Raw genomic sequence first — 20,589 nt, forward strand, 5'->3', positions numbered from 1 at the left:
TTAATCAGCTATTTCATAAAGTTAATGATGTTTAAGAATGTTGTGGAGTGCAATCTGATCTGCAGACAGATTGGAGAAAATAGAGTGAAAGGTGTAGAAAAAACAAAGTGCAGTGTGAGTGGAGAATGGCTCATTTGTAATGTTGGGCAATAGCAGCCAGCAGTTGTGTGGTTGTCGTACACCTGAAATGATCAACAAAGAAAACAAATTTTAAGAGCAATATTTCCTTATTTCTCAGTTTGCAGTAGTGAGCGGAGTAGAAGACTTCAGGAAAAGTGCGTCATAAATATTCAAGTTCAAGGAATGAGGTACTGGTACTGGACTGTGCTTGTGAACGAAATTACACTCTGATTCACTGAATGGCTGTGTATAGTTCTTGGAAAATCTCAATTCTGTCGTGCTGAATGAGAACTTTGAATGCCTTGTTTTGTGCTTGACGTAGTCTTGCCTCTATGACGACGGATATGTCTGTGATACGTTGTGTACACTGTACAATATTTGGATGTAGAGGGGGAAGCTGTTGAGAAGCTAAAACAGGATGTGAGTAGAAATCAAGGTGAGGAGATCGTTATTACCAAAGTTTGGTTAGCTTCAATGAGTTGCAGTCAGGTAGAAGGACAGAGTGAGTACCAGAGCATTCATGAAACAAAGTCCTACTTCAAGGAAAACTTTTGTATCTCACCACTACTGCTGAAGGGTACGTGGTGACCGAGCCGAAATTTGATGCATGGTGTTCTGATGTCAAAGTGAATTGCTGAATGCATTGGCTGGCCGGCCTATAGAATCACAGCTGCAATACGACACTCACTCACACCAACAGAAAATAGCACCTGTGGATGAATGCTGTCGGAATTTCTGACTACTGGAAAATGCAAGCTGCATCCTTTCAAGATATAAAAAGTAACATGAGGCCCGGTCAGACTGGTGAGGGATCGGGAGATTTGGGATTGTGATCTTTAAAATCTCAAAGTTTTGCCAGGGTGACTGCTAACTTCGGCATATTTTCCCCGCATAAATTCCTGTGAAACTTCCCACTTCAACTAGGGATATTTCCCCCACCCCCACCAAACTTCCCAATCTTTTGCCACAGTGTGGCCGCTAGAAAATCAAACTGCGCGATCATTGTCACATGACTAGTTCATGCACTAATGACCAAAACATCTCATTACAAAGATCGAGAAGTTAGGCTGCCATTGTGATTGGACAAGAAAAAAATCACAAAAACTTCACGATCTTAAACCTCTTGATCTTTGCCAGTCTGACTACGCCTATGGAAATATATGGTGTGGAGTTGTACTGAGATTAAATTCCATACAGCAAAATCACATGAGTGGTATTGTGGAAACAGTATTACTTGTATTTAGTCTAATGGAAAAATGCAAGAAAGGTTTGTCATCTTTCAAAGATTTATGTTTCCCCCAGAACATTTAACCCATTACATACGGGAACTTGGTGGCCTGTGTATTATATATGGGCATTTCAGAATTCAGTATTGAACAGGATAACATCATGCATCCTACAGAGATGTGGTACAGTTTAGAGCAAGATATGAAGTGATAATAAATTAAAATAAAAGAATAAAAAGATCAACTTATCGTAAAAACTAAAGCAAAGCAGCATATCTACATGTATGTGCTATTTAAAAAAAATCAGGAGAAATGTTGAACAAGTGGTATAATGTACATAAGAAGTTAAAATTACTTGAAAAATGGCTTCAGGAGATAAATAGAAATCGAGCATCAAATCACTCCCAAGACGCCCAGAAGAGAAACCACCTGATTCCACTTAAGACAACAGAAAAGAAACATGTGTGCAAAAGTAGCTGGAAAAATAATCATAAATGGCAATTTATCATACCAACTGTTTATGGAACCAAGCGGATGTCGCGAGACGCCCCAGGGAGTCTCACAGGTTGACACCTGTGGCATTTCATTACATTATGCAAATAATAATATCTCTTCTGCGCGTATTTGTCTATTTGATTGAAGTAGATAACTGCAGAGAGCTCACAGCAATGACATACTTCTGTTGATATCACAGGTCAAATCTCCATCCGAGCTGTTGGTACTCTGGTTGCTAATGCTATAAACCTGCAAACACTGATTCAATGCTTCCCTTGCATTATGGTCATGCATAGCAAAACCATTTGTTCAATCATTCAATTTCAGTCAGTGTATCACGAAAACCTCACTTGCTTGCCCAACCATCTTGACCAAAAATACCTATCCCTGTGGCTGCTGTAAGGAGAATCCTGCAACTGTACATCAAATCAAGACAACATTTATGTCATTTACACCATTTTTTGTTTGAAATTATACATATATTTGGGTTCCATTCCCCTGTAAATCTGAATTGTGTAAAGTAATCGATGTGCAGTGAAAAGCTCATTTATAAAACATCCTGCGTGACGTCTATGTTAATATTTCAAACTTGTCAATCTGTAGACCATTTCTGTAATTCATTGATGGATGTTTCTTTTTGAACAGCCTGGTGTTATTGTAGTAATGAAGCTTTTCGTTCTCCTGCTCCCTCCCATTAAAGGGATTGTATAGTTTTGGTTGAGACCTAATTTCATGTTTCAAACATTTTTTGGTGAGATAATGAGAAACCTCTTATGAAATATGAAAGAGAATGTAATTTTATGAGGAATTCAACGTTTATTTGATAAAAATTGGGTTTGAAATGGCTGAGATATCCAAAAAAGAGCGATTCTAATAAAGTGTGGGACCCACACTTTTTATTACAATCGCTTTGTTTTGCTTTGTTTTTGGATGTTTCAGTCATTCCAAACCCGATTTTCATCAAATTAACTTTGAATTCCTCTTAAAATGGTATGCTCTGTACTACATCATAAGTATTTTCTTGGTATCTCGCAAAAAGTTAAAAACTCAATTCTCATCTCCACCAATACTGTACCATCCCTTTAAGCTTCATAGGCAGGAATTTGCTCAGTGTATTGCTAGGTTGGGCAAGTCTCCGACAAGCTTTGTGGTTGTTCACCTATTGAGGACAGGCTGATTTTTCTACAACCCGCATTTCCCATAGACACAATACTGCCGAGTATACTCTGGACTCGTCCTCAAGGGTGAAGGGCATTTTTTGTTATACTTTACAGAATAGGTCTATCCGTTGAATGAAAGCTTGCATGAGACTTTCCCCATGGCCTGTCAGACATGATGTTTAATAGCCACAGATGAAGAAGTATATATTGTATTCCAAGCATTTGTCAAAGATTTTTCAAGGAACATTCAAGTTCAATAGTCTCATTACCCAGATACTCATTGGAATAATACCATAAATTCATCATTGAGAAGGAAGCACACTTGTTAGGTCAGCACGTTTCTGTATAACCTCAGTGTCAATATTTCCAACTACATGTAGTCTGGCAAAAGCATTCGCTGAAAGAAAGCATGATTGTATTTATGGGAAATAGTTGGTTTCAGATATTATGGGGAAATGGTGTGCCGTTTCTGCGGAAAAATTCCATGACAGAGTGCTAAAGTGGCTCCCAGATAGAAATGCCATCCATCCAAGAGCATGCATGATTTAAACGTCATTTATATCCTAAATATCAGGCTTGAAAGGTAATTGCCCACATTAAGTGGGAGAGATAATTCTCATTAAGGCTGTTTCCTATTCCCCGGCAAAGAGGGAGTCTGGTGTATTCTCCTTAACCCCCCCCCCCCCCCCACACACACACACACACACAATTATGCCGAGTTCATGACCAGCCATAAACTGATGTGTGGTGGTAAAAACTGTGTGTGTGTGTAGACCCTTTATTTTTGTGAACGTTTTCCAGTCACTGGGTTGTGATTTGCTCATGACTTGTTCTTGAAAATGTCTTGAAAGCCTTGTCATAAATATGCGCACAACCTCCCAGGATGTGCAAAATGCACACAAAATCTTGAAACCGAAAACAAATCCTGACAGTTTGGAGAATGCCTCGCATATATATGTTTTACGACTTATTCCGATCAGTTATGGCATATCAGCAAGCTGTTAGAATACTTTTTGAGGTATTGTTCAGAACGTTTTGTGCATGTTTGGGGGCAAATGTGCACCTGGTGACGTCTGACCTCTATAGGGTACATGGCCAACATCTTTGACTTCACTTGACTTCATTTCATTGTTCAGTTACTATTCATTCATTTGATTTTGTACAAATGAAAATAGTAACAAACATTTACACACCAAAAAATTATATAGTAACAATGCTAAAGACCCAAACAGCGAATTATTTTTTTCTTGTTTTTTTTTTAATAATAAAATCAAAGTCACTTGTAGAATAGACTTTAGAATGACTCTGCGCCAATATCATAATTGATAATGCACAATGTCATTATGTTTCCAGTAAAGCAAATATGCAGTGCATGTGCATACAGATCAAAATATGGGTTCATTCTAGACAACAGGTTTTACCATCATGTGACAGGATGGGGTATGTTGAGGCGCCCTCAGAGACAGAGCAGTAGATAATTTACAGACATCAAGGCGGCCGTGCCTCTTGTGCCCTCTGTCTAGAATTCTGCTCAAATATTTACATCCCTATCTCAAAATTTCAAAACAACTTCCTCTTTCGAGGGTACCTTAACTTTTGTTTTCCCCCCTTGAAGGTACAATCTAGGCAGCTACTTTTAACCCGTCGAGGACAAGTCCCGAGAATACTCAGGCAGGTGTCTTCGGGAAATCCATGTTGTAGAAAATCAAACCATCCTCAACAGGTTTAACAGACAAGCTAAGGATTGGCTCAGTAGTAGGGGTGATGGGATTTAAAAACATGTACTGTAAAACATGATATCGTTGCTGGGGTGACAAGACCTTGTATCTGCAATTTTGGTGAAAATGACCTTTTTTGATTAATGGTCCAATCATGGTTTAAGTGATGTCCTGTCTAAATCTCAACTGTCTTACTCCAAAAGTGAAGCCACCACGGCATGTCAAAGGAAAGGTTCTCCCATTCGCCACAATGCTTTGGCCGCCAGGTTTTTTGACTCTCCTGAACATTTGACATTGTGTAGATACGAGGTCTTGTCGCCCCAGTGACGATATATTTGCGGCACAAAATTTTCGCGAATTGGAGCCAACAGCCTTTTAATAGTGCCATGAAATTTTCGCGAATTGCCACGGGCGTTCAATGCATATAGTGTTGACAAGAAATTTCGTGTGCATTTTAATTTTGCGAATCTTGGCGCTCGCGAAATTAAAATGCACGTGAACATTCCTCTTTTACAGTACATGTTCATAAACTTCTTACCTGTGCCTGTTATAGTGTACAGTTTGTACCTCTTTTTTTATCCTTTGTTTAAAGTTCTAACTCAAGTCACTTTGCCAACAAATACTGAAATTTCTGTATAACCCAAGACAAGAACTATTAACTCTGTACTTCCAATTTTTAGAAACACAAAAGCAAGCAAACGGAGCAACTAGCAGTAATCAAGGATGTGTTGAGAAATTTAATACCTTATGTACAGTGTACATCTACGTCCTTATACTTCAAAGTGCAACACCAGTTTGTACAATGTACTTGTCCTTTATTTAACGTACAACCCAAGCATGTAAACATGTAAACATAAATTATCACATTATACATGTACAATGTAGACACACAAATGCTGATAAATGAACCCTCATTCCATCCCTACCAACCTCCCCCCCCCCCAAAAAAAAAAAGTTAATTTTAAAAGTTGTTGTTTTTGTGTGTTTTTTTTTTTGATTACTGCCGAACCAAAAAATGACACCCAGGAATAATTGACAAAGCTTCCTAAGCCCTTTGTGGGTTTGGCCACACTGTAAAATATAATATATTCACGGCATGAATTTTTCGCGAATTGGCGGCGACGGCCTTCTTTGTGGCATGAAATTTTCGCAAACTGCCACTGGCATTCAATGCATACATTGTAGACAAGAACTTTCGTGTGCATTTTAATTTTGCGAATCGTGGCGCTCGCGAAATTCACGAAATTAAAATGCACACGAACATTCCTCGTTTTACAGTACTTTGCAGACTAAAATGTAAATTTTGGACTTGCCATTTTTTTTTTTAACTTGCATTCTTTGCAAATTGTTCATGTGCTCCTTGCAGTCACTGCTTAAAGGACAAGTTCACCTTCATAAACATAAGGATTGAGAGAATGTAGCAATATTAGTAGAACACATCATTGAAAGTTTGAGGAAAATCGGACAATCCGTTCAAAAGTTATACATTTTTGAAGTTTTTGTGCAGTCACCCCTGGATGAGAAGACTATACTGCAGTGTATGATGTCACATGCGTACAACAGCATAAGGAAAATATAAAGAGAATTTCACAAAATTTCATCTTTTGAAAAAAGTACACATTCCCTTGACTCGTTACTGACATTTGTTATGGGTAATATTATTCCCATTGCCTTTAGGAAGAGGCAAGTCAGGTGCTCTTTTATCATGCGAAAAATTTGAAAATATGTTGAATTTTCTTTACATTTTCTTTATACTGTTGTACTCATATGACATCACGAGCCTTAGTAGTCTCCTCATCCAGCGGTTCCAACACAAAAATTTTAAAAATTCATAACTTTTGCATCGATTGTCCAATTTTCCTCAAACTTTCACTGATGTGTTCTACTAATATTGCTGCATTCTCTCAATCCTTATGTTTATGAAGGTGAACTTGTCCTTTAATAAAGAACTCACTGTATGTCTGAAAAAACAAAAACAAAAACTGAAAATTTGGGACGTTAAAGTTCCTATTTACAATTGGGAGCAGTGATTTAAAAAAAAAAATATTCAAGATATCACATTTGATGCATATTATGTGTGGGTCTTGTATCACAAAACACTCTACAGTATAAATTTTTTGCAATGAAACCTAAAATAAAAGGAGATATCAGTATTTTTTCTCAATAAATCATAACTGTAGACGGTTTAGTCTGGAAACATTTTTATTATAATTATTGTTCACATTTTGTGTATTGAGCAATATTCAACATCAATTATACGGATTCATTTTTTTACAGTGGTTGTTTCTATCCCTAACTGACATTTTAGAACTATTCCAAAGCACTAATGTTGGGATTTTGTTTCATCTGCAAATGGTAAATGATGCCTGTAAGCATCTTTTTCATAGCAATACCCTGTGTGCTATCAAAGGGAGGATCGACCTAGGTGTATTATGTTTTCTTTGCATGAAAAGAGAAAAATGACAGAAGTAAATCAAGTGAAAATTCTGAAAAAAAAAAAATCAGACATGAAATCAGGCATGAAAAGAGAAAAATCACAGAAGTAAATCAAGTGAAAAATCTGAAGAAAAAAAAATCAGACAGACAAAACAAGTTTTAAATTGTAACAAAACTCTAGAAAGTAGACAAATTGGCAACTTGTGTGATGCAAGTTTGGATCACTCCCCTTTCATTTTGTACACAAAATATCATGAATTTTCATTGTTCTTATGTGTGGGCACGGACAGAACTACAGTACAGTATCATGTTATGTTTTGTCCCTAGGCATTTGGATTATACAGGCTTTGAGCATATCTTAACTTCATGGCAAGACACGAAGGAGGTTGAGTGATTAATGAATGTCACCTATAGGTCATTTCAAGGTTGGATTATCGGAGAGGGTTTTTTTGTTGTTGTTGTTTTTTGCCAATCTGCAGGGACTCAAGAGAGCATCAGGGTTATTTCGGAGAATGCTGACTTTTGTTGTTGTGCTTTGCTTTGCTTCAATTTGCCTTATGGTTGTTTGTTGTTGTTGGTATCCCTATGTGTCCTTTCTTCTTGGGGTTAGTTCTGAGTAAAATGTTCATTAATCTCCCGAGTGAAATCCAATCAAAGCAATTCAGCGTAAAAGCATTGGCCTATCATCAACAGTTAATGGACCTCACATCAGGACTTCGTGACAAAAACTTGAAATTTACCGACGCTGCTGCTGAAAGTACCTGCACATACTTTGCAAATAGGGTTGGCTGCTAGCTTTGCGGGTTCTGTTGATACTTGTAATTTCCTTAAAATATGGCCCGCAGGTGGAGTTCAGACATTTGCGCAATATGTAGTAACAACTGACATCGATAAATTACATTCTTCAAACTTTTTTAATAGATATAGAAGACCAACAGTCTCCTTGCCTTATAGTTTGTTTTTCTCACGCTCCCTACTTTTTTTTTTCTTATTAACCCTTTAAAACCACCATACATGTAGATGCTGCCTGTTCCCAAATGATAGCCCTGGACTGATGTTGCACAAAAGCGCATACATACATTGTACATGTGCTTTTGTAGTCAAGGGCCATCATTTAAATGAATAGCAGCCCGTAGCTGCCGCAAGTCGCAAGCAGTTGATCCGCTTGAAGTACGTAAGTTGCCGTCAATCTACGCAAATCGAATTCCTTTAGAAGGATTCCTTCACCAAGTTGTCAGCCCTCATTCGCCACCCATGCGCCTGACACGCAGGTCACATGGAATGCACTTAAGACGAACGTAAGTAGCACGGGTCCAGCACTCCCAGCAGCATGTAGGACGCACATGAAAATCGTCCAAAGCCTTGTCCGCCCGCAAAAATTGTCCTGCGTGCAGGAAAATCTCCACACGTAACAAGCCCGCGTAGCTTGCCCGGAAAGGTGACAGGGCCTAAACTTGACTGCGGGTAAATGGGACTTGCGTGCGCAACTCCAGGTAACTACGGGCGAGATTCATACTAGGTACTGTCATGTGCGGGTTATCTGCGGGGACCTTTCCTCTGCTCTTTTCCAAGGTTGTTTCGAATAACCATCACTCTGTGAATACTCAAAAGAGCTAACATTAGAATATCATTGGCTTGATTGCTCTCTGTATTCACATATATTTTTAAGGGAAATTTGTGTCCATACATTGCTAAAAACTACATTTGCGTGTACTTTGAAGTCAAATTTGTGTTCAAAGTACGATGGATGCAACTTTTTCATACATTGTACTATTCGAAAATGATATCTTCCTTTCAATGGCCGTTTACTCAAAATGTGTTTTTATATGCCTTTGTTTACAAAGTTTGCTGTAACTTGAGAATACTTCAATATTTTCTTCCCATATTCGGTACACTTATGCAGAAGGACATGCATATCGAGCTTTCTGACATTATGGGCTTTAGTTTTTAAGTTATTGAGAGCTGAATCCTGATTGGATAATACTGGTTGCCATGGCAACAGAATTTTTTTTAACAATAATCAATAAAAATGTTTTTTATTTTCATTGCATCTATCTAAAAACATGAACAAAAATACCAAAGTTTGCAGCAGTAGGCATTTTAGGGTTACCAATCACCTGTAGGTATCTGGTTACCATGGTAACCATGCACAATATTGCCTTACCATGTATCCCATTGTATTGCTTACATCTCTAGCAACATGTACTTATATGGTTTAATGGAATTTTGATGAATTCTTCGTGAAGTAAATGCAAAAAAACTGTGATTATTCTGTCATTTTATACCGACAAGCATCACCGGCCCTAGTCTAGTTTCTACCCGTTTTTATTTCATCTTTATTTTTCTCTTGCAGCTTGTGTATGTGCAGAAGCCCACTGGCCCATACCCAGTGATTGCGACGCCCGAAAAAGCAAAACAAAAGCAAAGCAAAAACAAAACAAAAACAAAACAGTTCGGGCATTTCAATCACTAGGTATGCGCCCTTACTCAGCTTGCTGCAACTCGGAAAAATTAAGACGAAATAAAAACGTCTAGAAACTATACTACACCGACCCCAGCTTGGCATGAAAAGTTAGGTTGCAGGCAAAAACCCTTGTTTGTCGAAGAAAAAGTCTGCGTGCCCTAAGACTACTACACGCACCACTGGCGCTGGCGCCTGTAGCAGTGCTAGTGGTGCGTGTAGTAGTTCTTGGCACGCACAGACTCTTTTTCGAACAATAAGGTCTTGTCGCAACGAAAGTGGCCTGTAAAATTTTATTGATACCACAATTTGGAATCACATACTACCTAGGGGTATTCCAGAGGGTCCAACCGACCACCCCATGCAGTCAAACTTTTTCTGCAGGGTGGGTTGAACGAAGTCATTTTTTTCTGGGTCCCTACGCCTTGACTATTGAGCTTGTTCTGTTTTTGTTTTGATTTTAATTTCTATGTTATCCCGGTCTTCTCTTTGGGGTATTCTTTCCATAGTTCCTGGAAATGAAGACATCACAAGAGGCCAAGTCCTTCGCGAGTCTCATCGATGGCTACTACAGACTCCTCGTTGACTACTACCATTACCTCAATGAGAAAATTGCACCGCCCTCGCTAGTCCAGTTGGTGAAAAACCGTTGTCACGGACCAATCCCGTAAGTCTGTACTTCGGAACCATTCTTTCTTTCTTTTTTTTACCCCAGCCCAGCTTTTGTACCTACAAAGTTTTTTGAGGCCCAGTTAAATGGAATAATTTTTTTTTTTTTTTTTTTTTTTTAAAGACATCACGCCTCACCTGCACAAGCGTCACATCCCACTGGTTGATGAACATAGCCACAAGTGACCTAATGGTCCAAATTGACGAAGGTTGTACAATTGTTACCATGGTTTAAACCATGGACAAAGACCACATTTTTTTATGGGGCACCAAGCGTGGCATGGCCTATTTCATTACAAAATCAGTCATTTTGTTTAACAATACATGTATGGTCATTTCGTTTTATATGAAATGGTCATTTCATTTACGAAATGGTCATTTGGCTACAAAATGACTGATTTCGTAATGAAATAGGCCATGCGACACTTGGCGCCCAATAAAAACGGCGGTCTTTGTCCATGGTTTAAACCATGATCAATTGTACCACCTTCGTGAATTCGGGCCAATGAGTCTGTGACCTGTATGGACAAACTTTCACATGAGGTCCTAAGTCCCAGACTATGTGCTGTGTGTTTGCAACGGTCTTAATGTGACCACAACACCAACAAAAATGTACAGAAAGTTAAAGAGGCAGATTAGTTCTGGTCTGAAGAGGGTATTGAACCAAACTCACTTATTGAGTGAGTTTAACTATCAAAGTGAATGGCAGTTTCGACATCATAATCCCAAAGATATGGCTAGTATACATCTCTTTTTCTGAAATGTAGTACGGTAACTTTAAAAGAGACTAGTAATCTAATCTGGGAACAAGATATGATTGACAAATTGCCCTAACTACTTCATCAACGTAAATTATTGCTGCTTCGTCAGTGTTAGTAATATCTATGATAAAAATCACCAGCACACATACTCAGGAGGAAAACTATGGAGAACTTTTCAGATTAGTGTTGAGAAAAATGTCAGTGCACCTCTGTTTTCTTGTGACATTACTTCTTTTGTAAATGCATGGTCCAGCGATAAAAGATTTTGTTTTAGTCACTGGAAAATGGGAAAAGAAGACTTTTTAGGTGCAAAACATGGAATTTATCTTTGTTTTGGTGATTCTGTTGTGTGCCAGGAAAGTAGTAAATCCTTGCTTTCCATAAAATTTCATATTAAAAGCATTTGCCTGTAAATGTTTTAAAAATCAAACCAAAATTCAGACAGTTTCTCTGAAGATAAATTCATCACCAAAACTTCACGCAGGGCAGTCTTCTAAAATCATCACTTGCTTTGCCATTCATGTTTACTTGAGCTATATCTTCAGTTCATGGCAATTCCCTGAAAACAAAAGTGAAAAGAACCAAAGACTTTATTGCTAAAACAAATGAAAGACCCCAAAACTGTCTGAACCCTACAAATCTAACAACAAAGTTATCGATGCTGTATTTTTTTTTTTCCTCCTCTGTTTTCCTTCCTGTTGTCTCATCACGAAGGCTGTCGAAAGCGAAGCAGAAAATCGAGGAAGCAGGTCGCCAGGAGGGAATGTACCTAATACGGCAGAATCCGGAGGATCACAACAGCTACTGCCTCACCGTCCGCATCGAACACGAGCTGAAGAACTTCAAGATCAATCATTATGAGGGTGAGATTTGGTTTGTCTGCATGTTTGCTTGAATACAATATGCAGGTTTGCGGGCAATCTGTGACAGGCTCAAGCTGGCCTTATAGACAGTGGTAATGGTGTTGGGAGACCATACCGTGGGAAGGCTGGCCCGACTCGAATAAATTTGGAAATCTTTGTTACGAATTGCATAGAACTTTTTTACTGAGCCCTATGAAAGTACACACTCAACTCAGGGAATGATTTTCCTGGTATAGCATCGCAATTTGTTATGCATTCTTACACTACTGCTACACAAACTATCTTTTGTGTAGCAGTTTCCTTCCATAGAAAGTGTACACGATACCATTTGAAATATTGTTCATCAGGTGAAATTGCGTGAGTTGGAAAATTATTCCCTGCAACCGATGAGCATATAATATGCATCAATGCATCTATTCGCTGACGGGCAATTCTCTGCACTTGCAGGCGTGTACTGGTGATGGTTTGCAAATGAATGCTATGCAGGTTGGTAGCAAATGAAGATCAGTCCAATCAGGTCAACATTCTTTCCCCTTTACACTACTGGGTCTGTAAAAGATCAAAAGTATAATCATACAGAATTGTAGATCTATTTTAGTTATAAAACTGGACCTAGAGTAAGAAAGTTGTGGCAAGATTTTGAGAAATCGTAACAGTCGAAGGACAGTAGTGAGCTGGAAGTCGAAGTTGGACAAGTACTGTAGAGATCAGAGAATAGGATATGAAGCGCATTCACAATTTTTTGCAAGCAGTCACGAACAAACAAGCGAGACAAAACCAATAAGAGCAACATGACAGCTCCATGGCACAGGTTAATATGGTATGGCACAACTACCCATGATATGGCACAGTACATTTCTTTAAATTGCTAGGACACTTGTGTTAGGGTTAATATCCTGGAGAGATATGCCCTGCACTCTATAATATTAACCCGTTAAGGACGAGTCCCCCCCTCCCCCCCCCCCCCCCAAGTATATTCAGGCAAGTGTTTATGGGAAATGTGTGTTGTAGCGAAATCAGTCTGTCCTCAGCGGGTTAAGAGGAGCGGTCCATCTCATTAAGATGAGCCCAGAGATCCAGCAGGTGATTTATGGCTCCATACATCATAGCCGGTACCCTGGACCTTGGACCCTGGGTCTGAATGGGGGGACTCCAACCCTGGAATATAAACGACAGATCAATCATAAATACATCTTTAGTAGTGATATTAATAATGTTACATTTGTTGTAATTATGATTAATGACAATGATGTTAATAATTACAGTATAGTTAATACAATATACTATTAATGTACGACATGATAACAATACTGATAGTAATACAGTTATAATGATACTGATGATAATTTAAGAAAAAGAAAATGCAGAATGACAATAATGGAAGGGTTCCAGGCATATCTGCAACAGCAGGGAAATCATTAATTCAACCATTATAGTAAAAACTACTTGAAAATGTATTGAATGCGGTGATGTGCATAGTACGTAGTGAGTTACAGTTTTGTAGGTGAAGCTAGGGGCATGATAAACCCTGCCTCCATGCTGAGTGGATAGGAAAGAAATTGATTGCATGCAGTGTTTTATAGATTCATCAGATTCAGTCATAGAATTTAGAGGTAGGTCTTTCAACTGTAATCAGTAGATCCATGCAGTGATACACACGCACACACACACAAAAAACCAGGAGTTCGCTTGACGTTGATTTTTGGTGTACATCTGCTGCAGGTGTCCCAGGTTCTGGGGCAAACTGCATGCTGTCTGGAGTGTCTCACACCCGTTCTCCTTGCAACTCTGTTTTGTTGGTCAATGTGAGTCAGGGCCCTGTTGTATAAAACTTGAAATCAAACATACAAGTCTATGAATACTCAATTCTGATTGGCTGATACCTGACTTAAGTTTGAGTGCAGTCTTTTTAAATGCAGCAGGGCACAGGTTGCATATTTTTGTGAGGAAAGGAAAAGATGTAGTTGTTTTTTTAAAGGGATATCCTTATTCGTATGTTTTATAATGCAATCATTGCAACTGTAGTCCCATCTCATACATACATATGTGTACATGTGTCTGTGTGTGTCATTGATCATAGCTCAAAGTGCAGTCAAACTTTGACTATGATTTGAAGCAAGCCATCTAGTCATACATTGTGATCAGTGACTTCAACAGAGCACACCATGAATTATTATATTATAAAACATATTTCATTCATATTCTTCCATGTTTAATATCTAAAGCAGTGTGAGTTACACTGTTACATCAGTCATTCTTTGAGTGCATTTATCAATGCACTTCTGGTACAAAATTCAAGTTTCAAAGCAACTTTCAGGGAGTTTTGGGCAGTTGATAAACGCAAAGCTGTTTTGATTGTGGGATTGGAAACACATTTCTGAAATCCCCAAAATAGTGTAATCGCAGAGGAGTTTGAGCCAGAAACATGTTTCTGTAGTTGATAAACACGAAGTCGCATTGAAATACATTTAGGGTGTGTTTATGCTCAATTTGCGAAGGCAGAATCAGCATTTTGAAACGCTGATTCAAAATGCTGATTCAAAACGCCGTTCACGGGAGCACTGTTTATGCTCACTTTCTTCGAGTCTTGGAAAGAGCGTTTGCGATTGCTTCGCTGACCTCAGCAGAGGCAGGTCAAATTGTTGCGCACGCTGCGATCGGTGGCCTGGCCTGGGAGAGCAGCTGGGAAAGACATGCTTATGCACAGTACATGGGAAAACTGCACAGGCAAGGGTAGCTGGCTGGCCGGGCGCGCGCTTTTTCATGTGAACCGGAAAGGCGTTTAGATGACGTCACTGTAAACGCGTTTAGAAACACTGTTGCGTTTATGCTTCCCCATCAAACGTGATTTATAGTCAGAAACGCCGATCGTAAACGCACCTTTTTGTGCGTTTTGGATCGGCGTTTTTAATCAGCATTTCTATAGAAGTGAGCATGAACGCAACAGCGTTTTGCACTAATCACGTTTCAAAACGCTGATTCTGGCCCGAAAAGGGGAAGCATAAACACGGCCTTATATACTGCTGCTTGGACCTGCCTATGCCAACCACTGCCAACTACACATCTCTGCTCCTGGGGTCAAACTGCACAGTGGAGCAGTGTAGTGACAAGGCCTCCCAGTTGACTCACAACAGAGTTAATTAACACAACAATTCGAGAAACGCGATCCAAAAAGCATTTGCAAATGTGTTTTGATAGTGGGTATTGAAACAGGTTTCAAACATGGGAAAGTTGATAAAATGCAGCCCAAGTGTTAAATAGCTAAATTCATCCTATAATGCGCTATGTAATATTATCTATTTTTGTGGCTAGGACCACTACCTACAATGTAGCATCACGCCCGGATATTAATCTACCAGATTGGTTTGAAGCAAGCTGAAGTTGACAGGAAAAGAAATGTCTGTTTTCCTGATTTTTTGTTTTTTTTAAAGAAAGAAAAAAAATAATAATAAATTCATGAAAAAGGACCCTGGTCACATTCTTCCAGTGTTCCTTTTTTGAAAGCAACACCATTTCAAATTCAACGAGACATGAAAACTCGTCACATTGAGGACGAGTTAGGTGATACGCTTGTGGTCATCAGATGGCGGTCATCTGTGATCGACAAGAAACGAATGTGATATAGGCACCTTGAAGTTATATTGAGCGTGCATGCGAAACTGTTTCTGTAACCACTCGGCCACGGGTCATCCACGGAAATGGTAAGACAAAAAACAACAACAATGTATAGATATAACAGGGGGAAAGTCAATGCCCACTCAACACAAAAAAGAGGGATATGGCGTGTGTGTGTGTGTCTGTGTGTGTGTATAGGTGCGTTTATATACGAACGTGATTTTTACATAGACGAATATGTAATACAAAAATTGAAGAAAAAAAAAAAACAGTAAAATAGCTAAGTATATTGTTTCGTGATCTTGTGAGGTTCGAACCCGCAACCTCACGTCTCTGAGACGTCGCCTTTAACCACTCAGCCATACGTCTCGACGAGAAAATATGGGGAATGTTATGGACTTGAAAGACAGTTGTTCAATATATAACACATTCATCGTACGTTGTCAGTTTGCTATTGACATTACGATCTATCACATGAATATGAGGCAGGTATTATAACCTGTATGAAATTATTATAGGCATGGTTATCAAATTCCCCTAAAATTTCCTTATAATTGCCTTATTTTTACACACAGTTATGCTATCCCTTTAAACTCGTCACAGTTTAATTAGAATCATTAACATCATACATCAGTACCATATTCAGTTCCATAGCTGATCACGTTTGCTAATTAATTAAGATTATTTGTCTAGAATGTGTCATATGGCCAACCTGTATACACACGTATATACACACACAATGCTAAATGCATGTATCAAACATCTGTAACACAACTTTGAACTAACTGTAGGAATTATCGCTGCACTTATCATCCATACTTTTTATCACTATCTGAAACTCCACAAAAACCACTAATTGACAAATAATCATCAATACAGAAGACTGACTTAAAGGAACAATGCAAATACCTTTTTTACAATGTATAGCTTGTTACATGTATAAATCAGCACAAAGTAACCACGACTACATTGTGTTACTGAATTGGTATGAACAAATTTCATTTTGTTACAATATACTATATCAGTTTGAAAAGCCCAGCCTGCAAAATTTTGCAGCAGTCGAAGTAATGCAGTCTCCAACGCAAAACAAAGGTATACTGTGTGAGTGTGTGCATATAGGTGTGTTTACATGCAAATGTGATTTCTACATGGACGAAAAGCCCAGCCTGCAAAATTTTGCAGCAGTCGAAGTAATGCAGTCTCCAACGCAAAACAAAGGTATACTGTGTGAGTGTGTGCGTATAGGTGTGTTTACATGCAAATGTGATTTCTACATGGACGAAGGTGTAGTACTCCATTGAAGAAAAAAAAAGTAAAAAAAATAATAATTATTTTCTTTCGTGCTCTTGTGAGGATCGAACCCGTACGTGTGCAACCTCACGTTTCTGAGACGACGCCTCTAACCACTCGGCCATATGTCTCGACGAGAAAATTAGAGGAACGTAAACTTATGTACGTGAAAGACGAATCAGGAATCATTTCGTCCGCATTCCATTCTCATTTTCAGTTTTAAATTGCAAAATTGTCAACCTCATGAGGAGATTTCAAAGAATAAAATGCATGATTACTGCAGCTTATTGTCACAGCTACAACATACTTAAGTTTCAGAGGAAATGAAGCAAAATCAGCTGAGATAAAGGTGCTTAAACGTTGTCAAGTCAATGCATGGTTTCTAAAAAAATCACCTCCCATAGACATAACACGTAAACTTGTCCGATTTTGCGTCTTTACATTTAAACACAATTTAAAGCATGATGACGTCATCAAGTTTCAAATCTATGACATGGACTTGAAAGGTAAATGTTTAAAGTACAACATATCTGAATTTGGGATAATATTGAGCTTAAACAACAGAGATACGAGCAAATGAATGTCAGAAACAGTACCTTAAAAAAATCAATTCCACTTTTTTGATTTCAGATGATGATATGATGACGTCATAATGTATTCATGGAGATATTGATACTTGAAACGTTATTTCCAATTCATATGTTTTTGTAATATGCAATAAAAACATAGGGTAACCAGACGTTTTAAAGAGCTATGGCGAAATAAACAAAGACATGTTTTTCGCTATATTTGCACATAGACGCGCACACGAAATTTCAACTTTGCCGCCAACGCATTCCTTTGTTATAGGTCAAAATTGATCGGAAATCAAAGGATATTATTGCTTAATGTATCAGGAATCCAAATCTGTCAAAAAATGTGCATTTTCATTTTGTCTACGCGCACTACGCGCGAAAATGTGCGGACGGACGCGAACGCGCGAAACGCTTAAAATTGTCTGAAACTTCGAGATTTCCCATTGGTAAGTTGTTTTGAGCCTTTTAAAAGTTTGACGCGCGCGTACGCGCCCGTAATAATGTCCTAGGTAATTAGCATTAAAATGTAAGATAGAGCGTGACCTGAACTTAATGTCCACCGAAAATGATACAGAAATGACCTTTAGTTATGAAGTTATGATCGATCATGTAACATGGTCCGAAAATCACAAAATGGCGCCTAGATGACGTCATAGATATGTTACTGTCATGAAAACCTTATTGTGGCTAGATTTTGTCATGAGACATGTTCCCTGAAAATGTCATGTTATTCCGTAATGTCATTCTTGAGATATTGATGACACAAAATTGTCCAGAAAGAAAGAAGAACGAGACATGAAAACTCGTCACATTGAGGACGAGTTAGGTGATACGCTTGTGGTCATCAGATGACAGTCATCTGTGATCGACAAAGAAAAGAATGTGATATTATACAAATGACGCACAGGTCTGAGTGCGTCAGTCGGAATTGTGTGCATAAGGTAACTATGGAATGCTTAACCCACGAGGCGAAGCCGAGTGGGTTTAGGCTAAATTCCATAGTTACCGCATGCACACTATATTCCGACTGACGCACGAAAAGACATGTGCGTCATTTGATTTATAGAATGGGTAATTTTCTTGTCAAAAACCCAGTTTTCTATCGTGTTACCCGATGACAAAATTACTGGATGCATTTCCTTTTGGCTTTCCGTAAAGGGCATGCATACCCGTACTTACCGTTTTTACTGGATGCATGGCCAGCCATGCATAAGTTTTTACTGGATGCATGGCCAAGCTGAGTGCGCGAACGCTTGCATTAGTGCGCGAACCTTTGTTACAAGTACGCGTACTCTTGCTAAGTGCGCGATAACATGTTTACCACTGTGACTCAGCGTGCAGCCAGTAAAAATGAGCACATAGCTCTCGACCAATCAGATTGCAGGATTCTCGCTACCCATTCTATAAAGGCACCTTAAAGTTATATTGAGCGTGCTTGCGAAACCGTTTTTGTAACCACTCGGCCACGGGTCATCCACGGAAATGGTAAGACAAAAAAAAAAAAAACCAATGTATAGATATAACAGGGGGAAAGTCAATGCCCACTCAACTAACGTGGCCGTGTGAACATCTATTGCATTGCTAGACGGAAAAGCGGCCTTGTAACGACTGAGGTCGCTATGCCATTTCTGGCAACTTGGAAAAAATACGTCCCGCAGACATAAAACCTATAATCGGCTGGTTTTGATACCTTGCCTTTAATCATAATTTTCAGTGTAATGACGTCATCAAATTACAAAACAATGACATCGTCTTGAAAGACAATTGTTCAAAGTACAACACCTCAGTCGTCGTCATTACATACTATGATCGGTTTGACAAAGTCAACCTGCAAAAGTTTGCTGCAGTCGAAGCAATGTGGTCTCCAACACACAAAGAAGAGGGATATGGCGTGTGTGTGTGTCTGTGTGTGTGTATAGGTGCGTTTATATACGAACGTGATTTCTACATGGACGAATATGTAATACAAAGTTGAGGAAAAAAACAGTAAATAGCTAAGTATTTTGTTTCGTGATCTTGTGGGGTTCGAACCCGCAACCTCACGTCTCTGAGACGTCGCCTTTAAACCACTCGGCCATACGTCTCGACAAGAAAATATGGGGAATGTTATGGACTTGAAAGACAGTTGTTCAATATATAACACATTCATCGTATGTTGTCAGTTTGCTATTGACATGACGATCTATCACATGAATATGAGGCAGGTATTATAACCTGTATGAAATTATTATAGGCATGGTTATCAAATTCCCCTAAAATTTCCTTATAATTGCCTTATTTTTACACACAGTTATGCTATCCCTTTAAACTCGTCACAGTTTAATTAGAGTCATTAACATCATACATTAGTACCATATTCAGTTCCATAGCTGATCACGTTTGCTAATTAATTAGGATTAATTGTCTAGAATGTGTCATATGGCCAACCTGTATACACACGTATACACACACACACACAATGCTAAATGTATGTATCAAACATCTGTAACACAACTTTGAACTTACTGTAGGAATTATCGCTGCACTTATCATTCATACTTTTTATCACCATCTGAAACTCCACAAAAACCACTAATTGACAAATAATCATCAATACAGAAGACTGACTTAAAGGAACAATGCAAATACCTTTTTTACAATGTATAGCTTGTTACATGTGTAAATCAGCACAAAGTAACCACGACTACATTGTGTTACTGAATTAATATGAACAAATTTCATTTTGTTACAATATACTATATCAGTTTAAAAAGCCCAGCCTGCAAAATTTTGCAGCAGTCGAAGTAATGCAGTCTCCAACGCAAAACAAAGGTATACTGTGTGAGTGTGTGCGTATAGGTGTGTTTACATGCAAACGTGTTTTCTACATGGATGAAGGTGTAGTACTCCATTGAAGAAAAAAAAAAAGTTAAAAAAAATAATTATTTTCTTTCGTGCTCTTGTGAGGATCGAACCCGTACGTGTGCAACCTCATGGTTTCTGAGACGACGCCTCTAACCGCTCGGCCATTCGTCTCGACGAGAAAATTAGAGGAACGTAAACTTATGTACGTGAAAGATGAATCAGGAATCGTTTCGTCCGCATTCCATTCTCATTTTCAGTTTTAAATTGCAAAATTGTCAACCTCATGAGGATATTTCAAAGAATAAAATGCATGATTACTGCAGATTATTGTCACAGCTACAACATACTTAAGTTTC

At 38.6% G+C, this 20,589-nt stretch overlaps 1 protein-coding gene across 1 annotated transcript in view; it reads left to right on the plus strand.

Moving 5' to 3' along the window:
• Positions 1-20,589, plus strand: part of LOC140229676 (tyrosine-protein kinase JAK2-like) — a 65,056-nt gene that overhangs the window by 23,786 nt on the left and 20,681 nt on the right. The window contains exons 3-4 of the mRNA XM_072309918.1: positions 10,126-10,283; positions 11,761-11,909. Of these exons, the coding sequence (XP_072166019.1) occupies positions 10,126-10,283; positions 11,761-11,909 (307 nt within the window). The remainder of the gene's footprint in view (positions 1-10,125; positions 10,284-11,760; positions 11,910-20,589) is intronic.

Source organism: Diadema setosum, chromosome 6, assembly GCF_964275005.1.
Source record: "Diadema setosum chromosome 6, eeDiaSeto1, whole genome shotgun sequence".
Taxonomy (NCBI): Eukaryota; Metazoa; Echinodermata; class Echinoidea; order Diadematoida; family Diadematidae; genus Diadema; species Diadema setosum.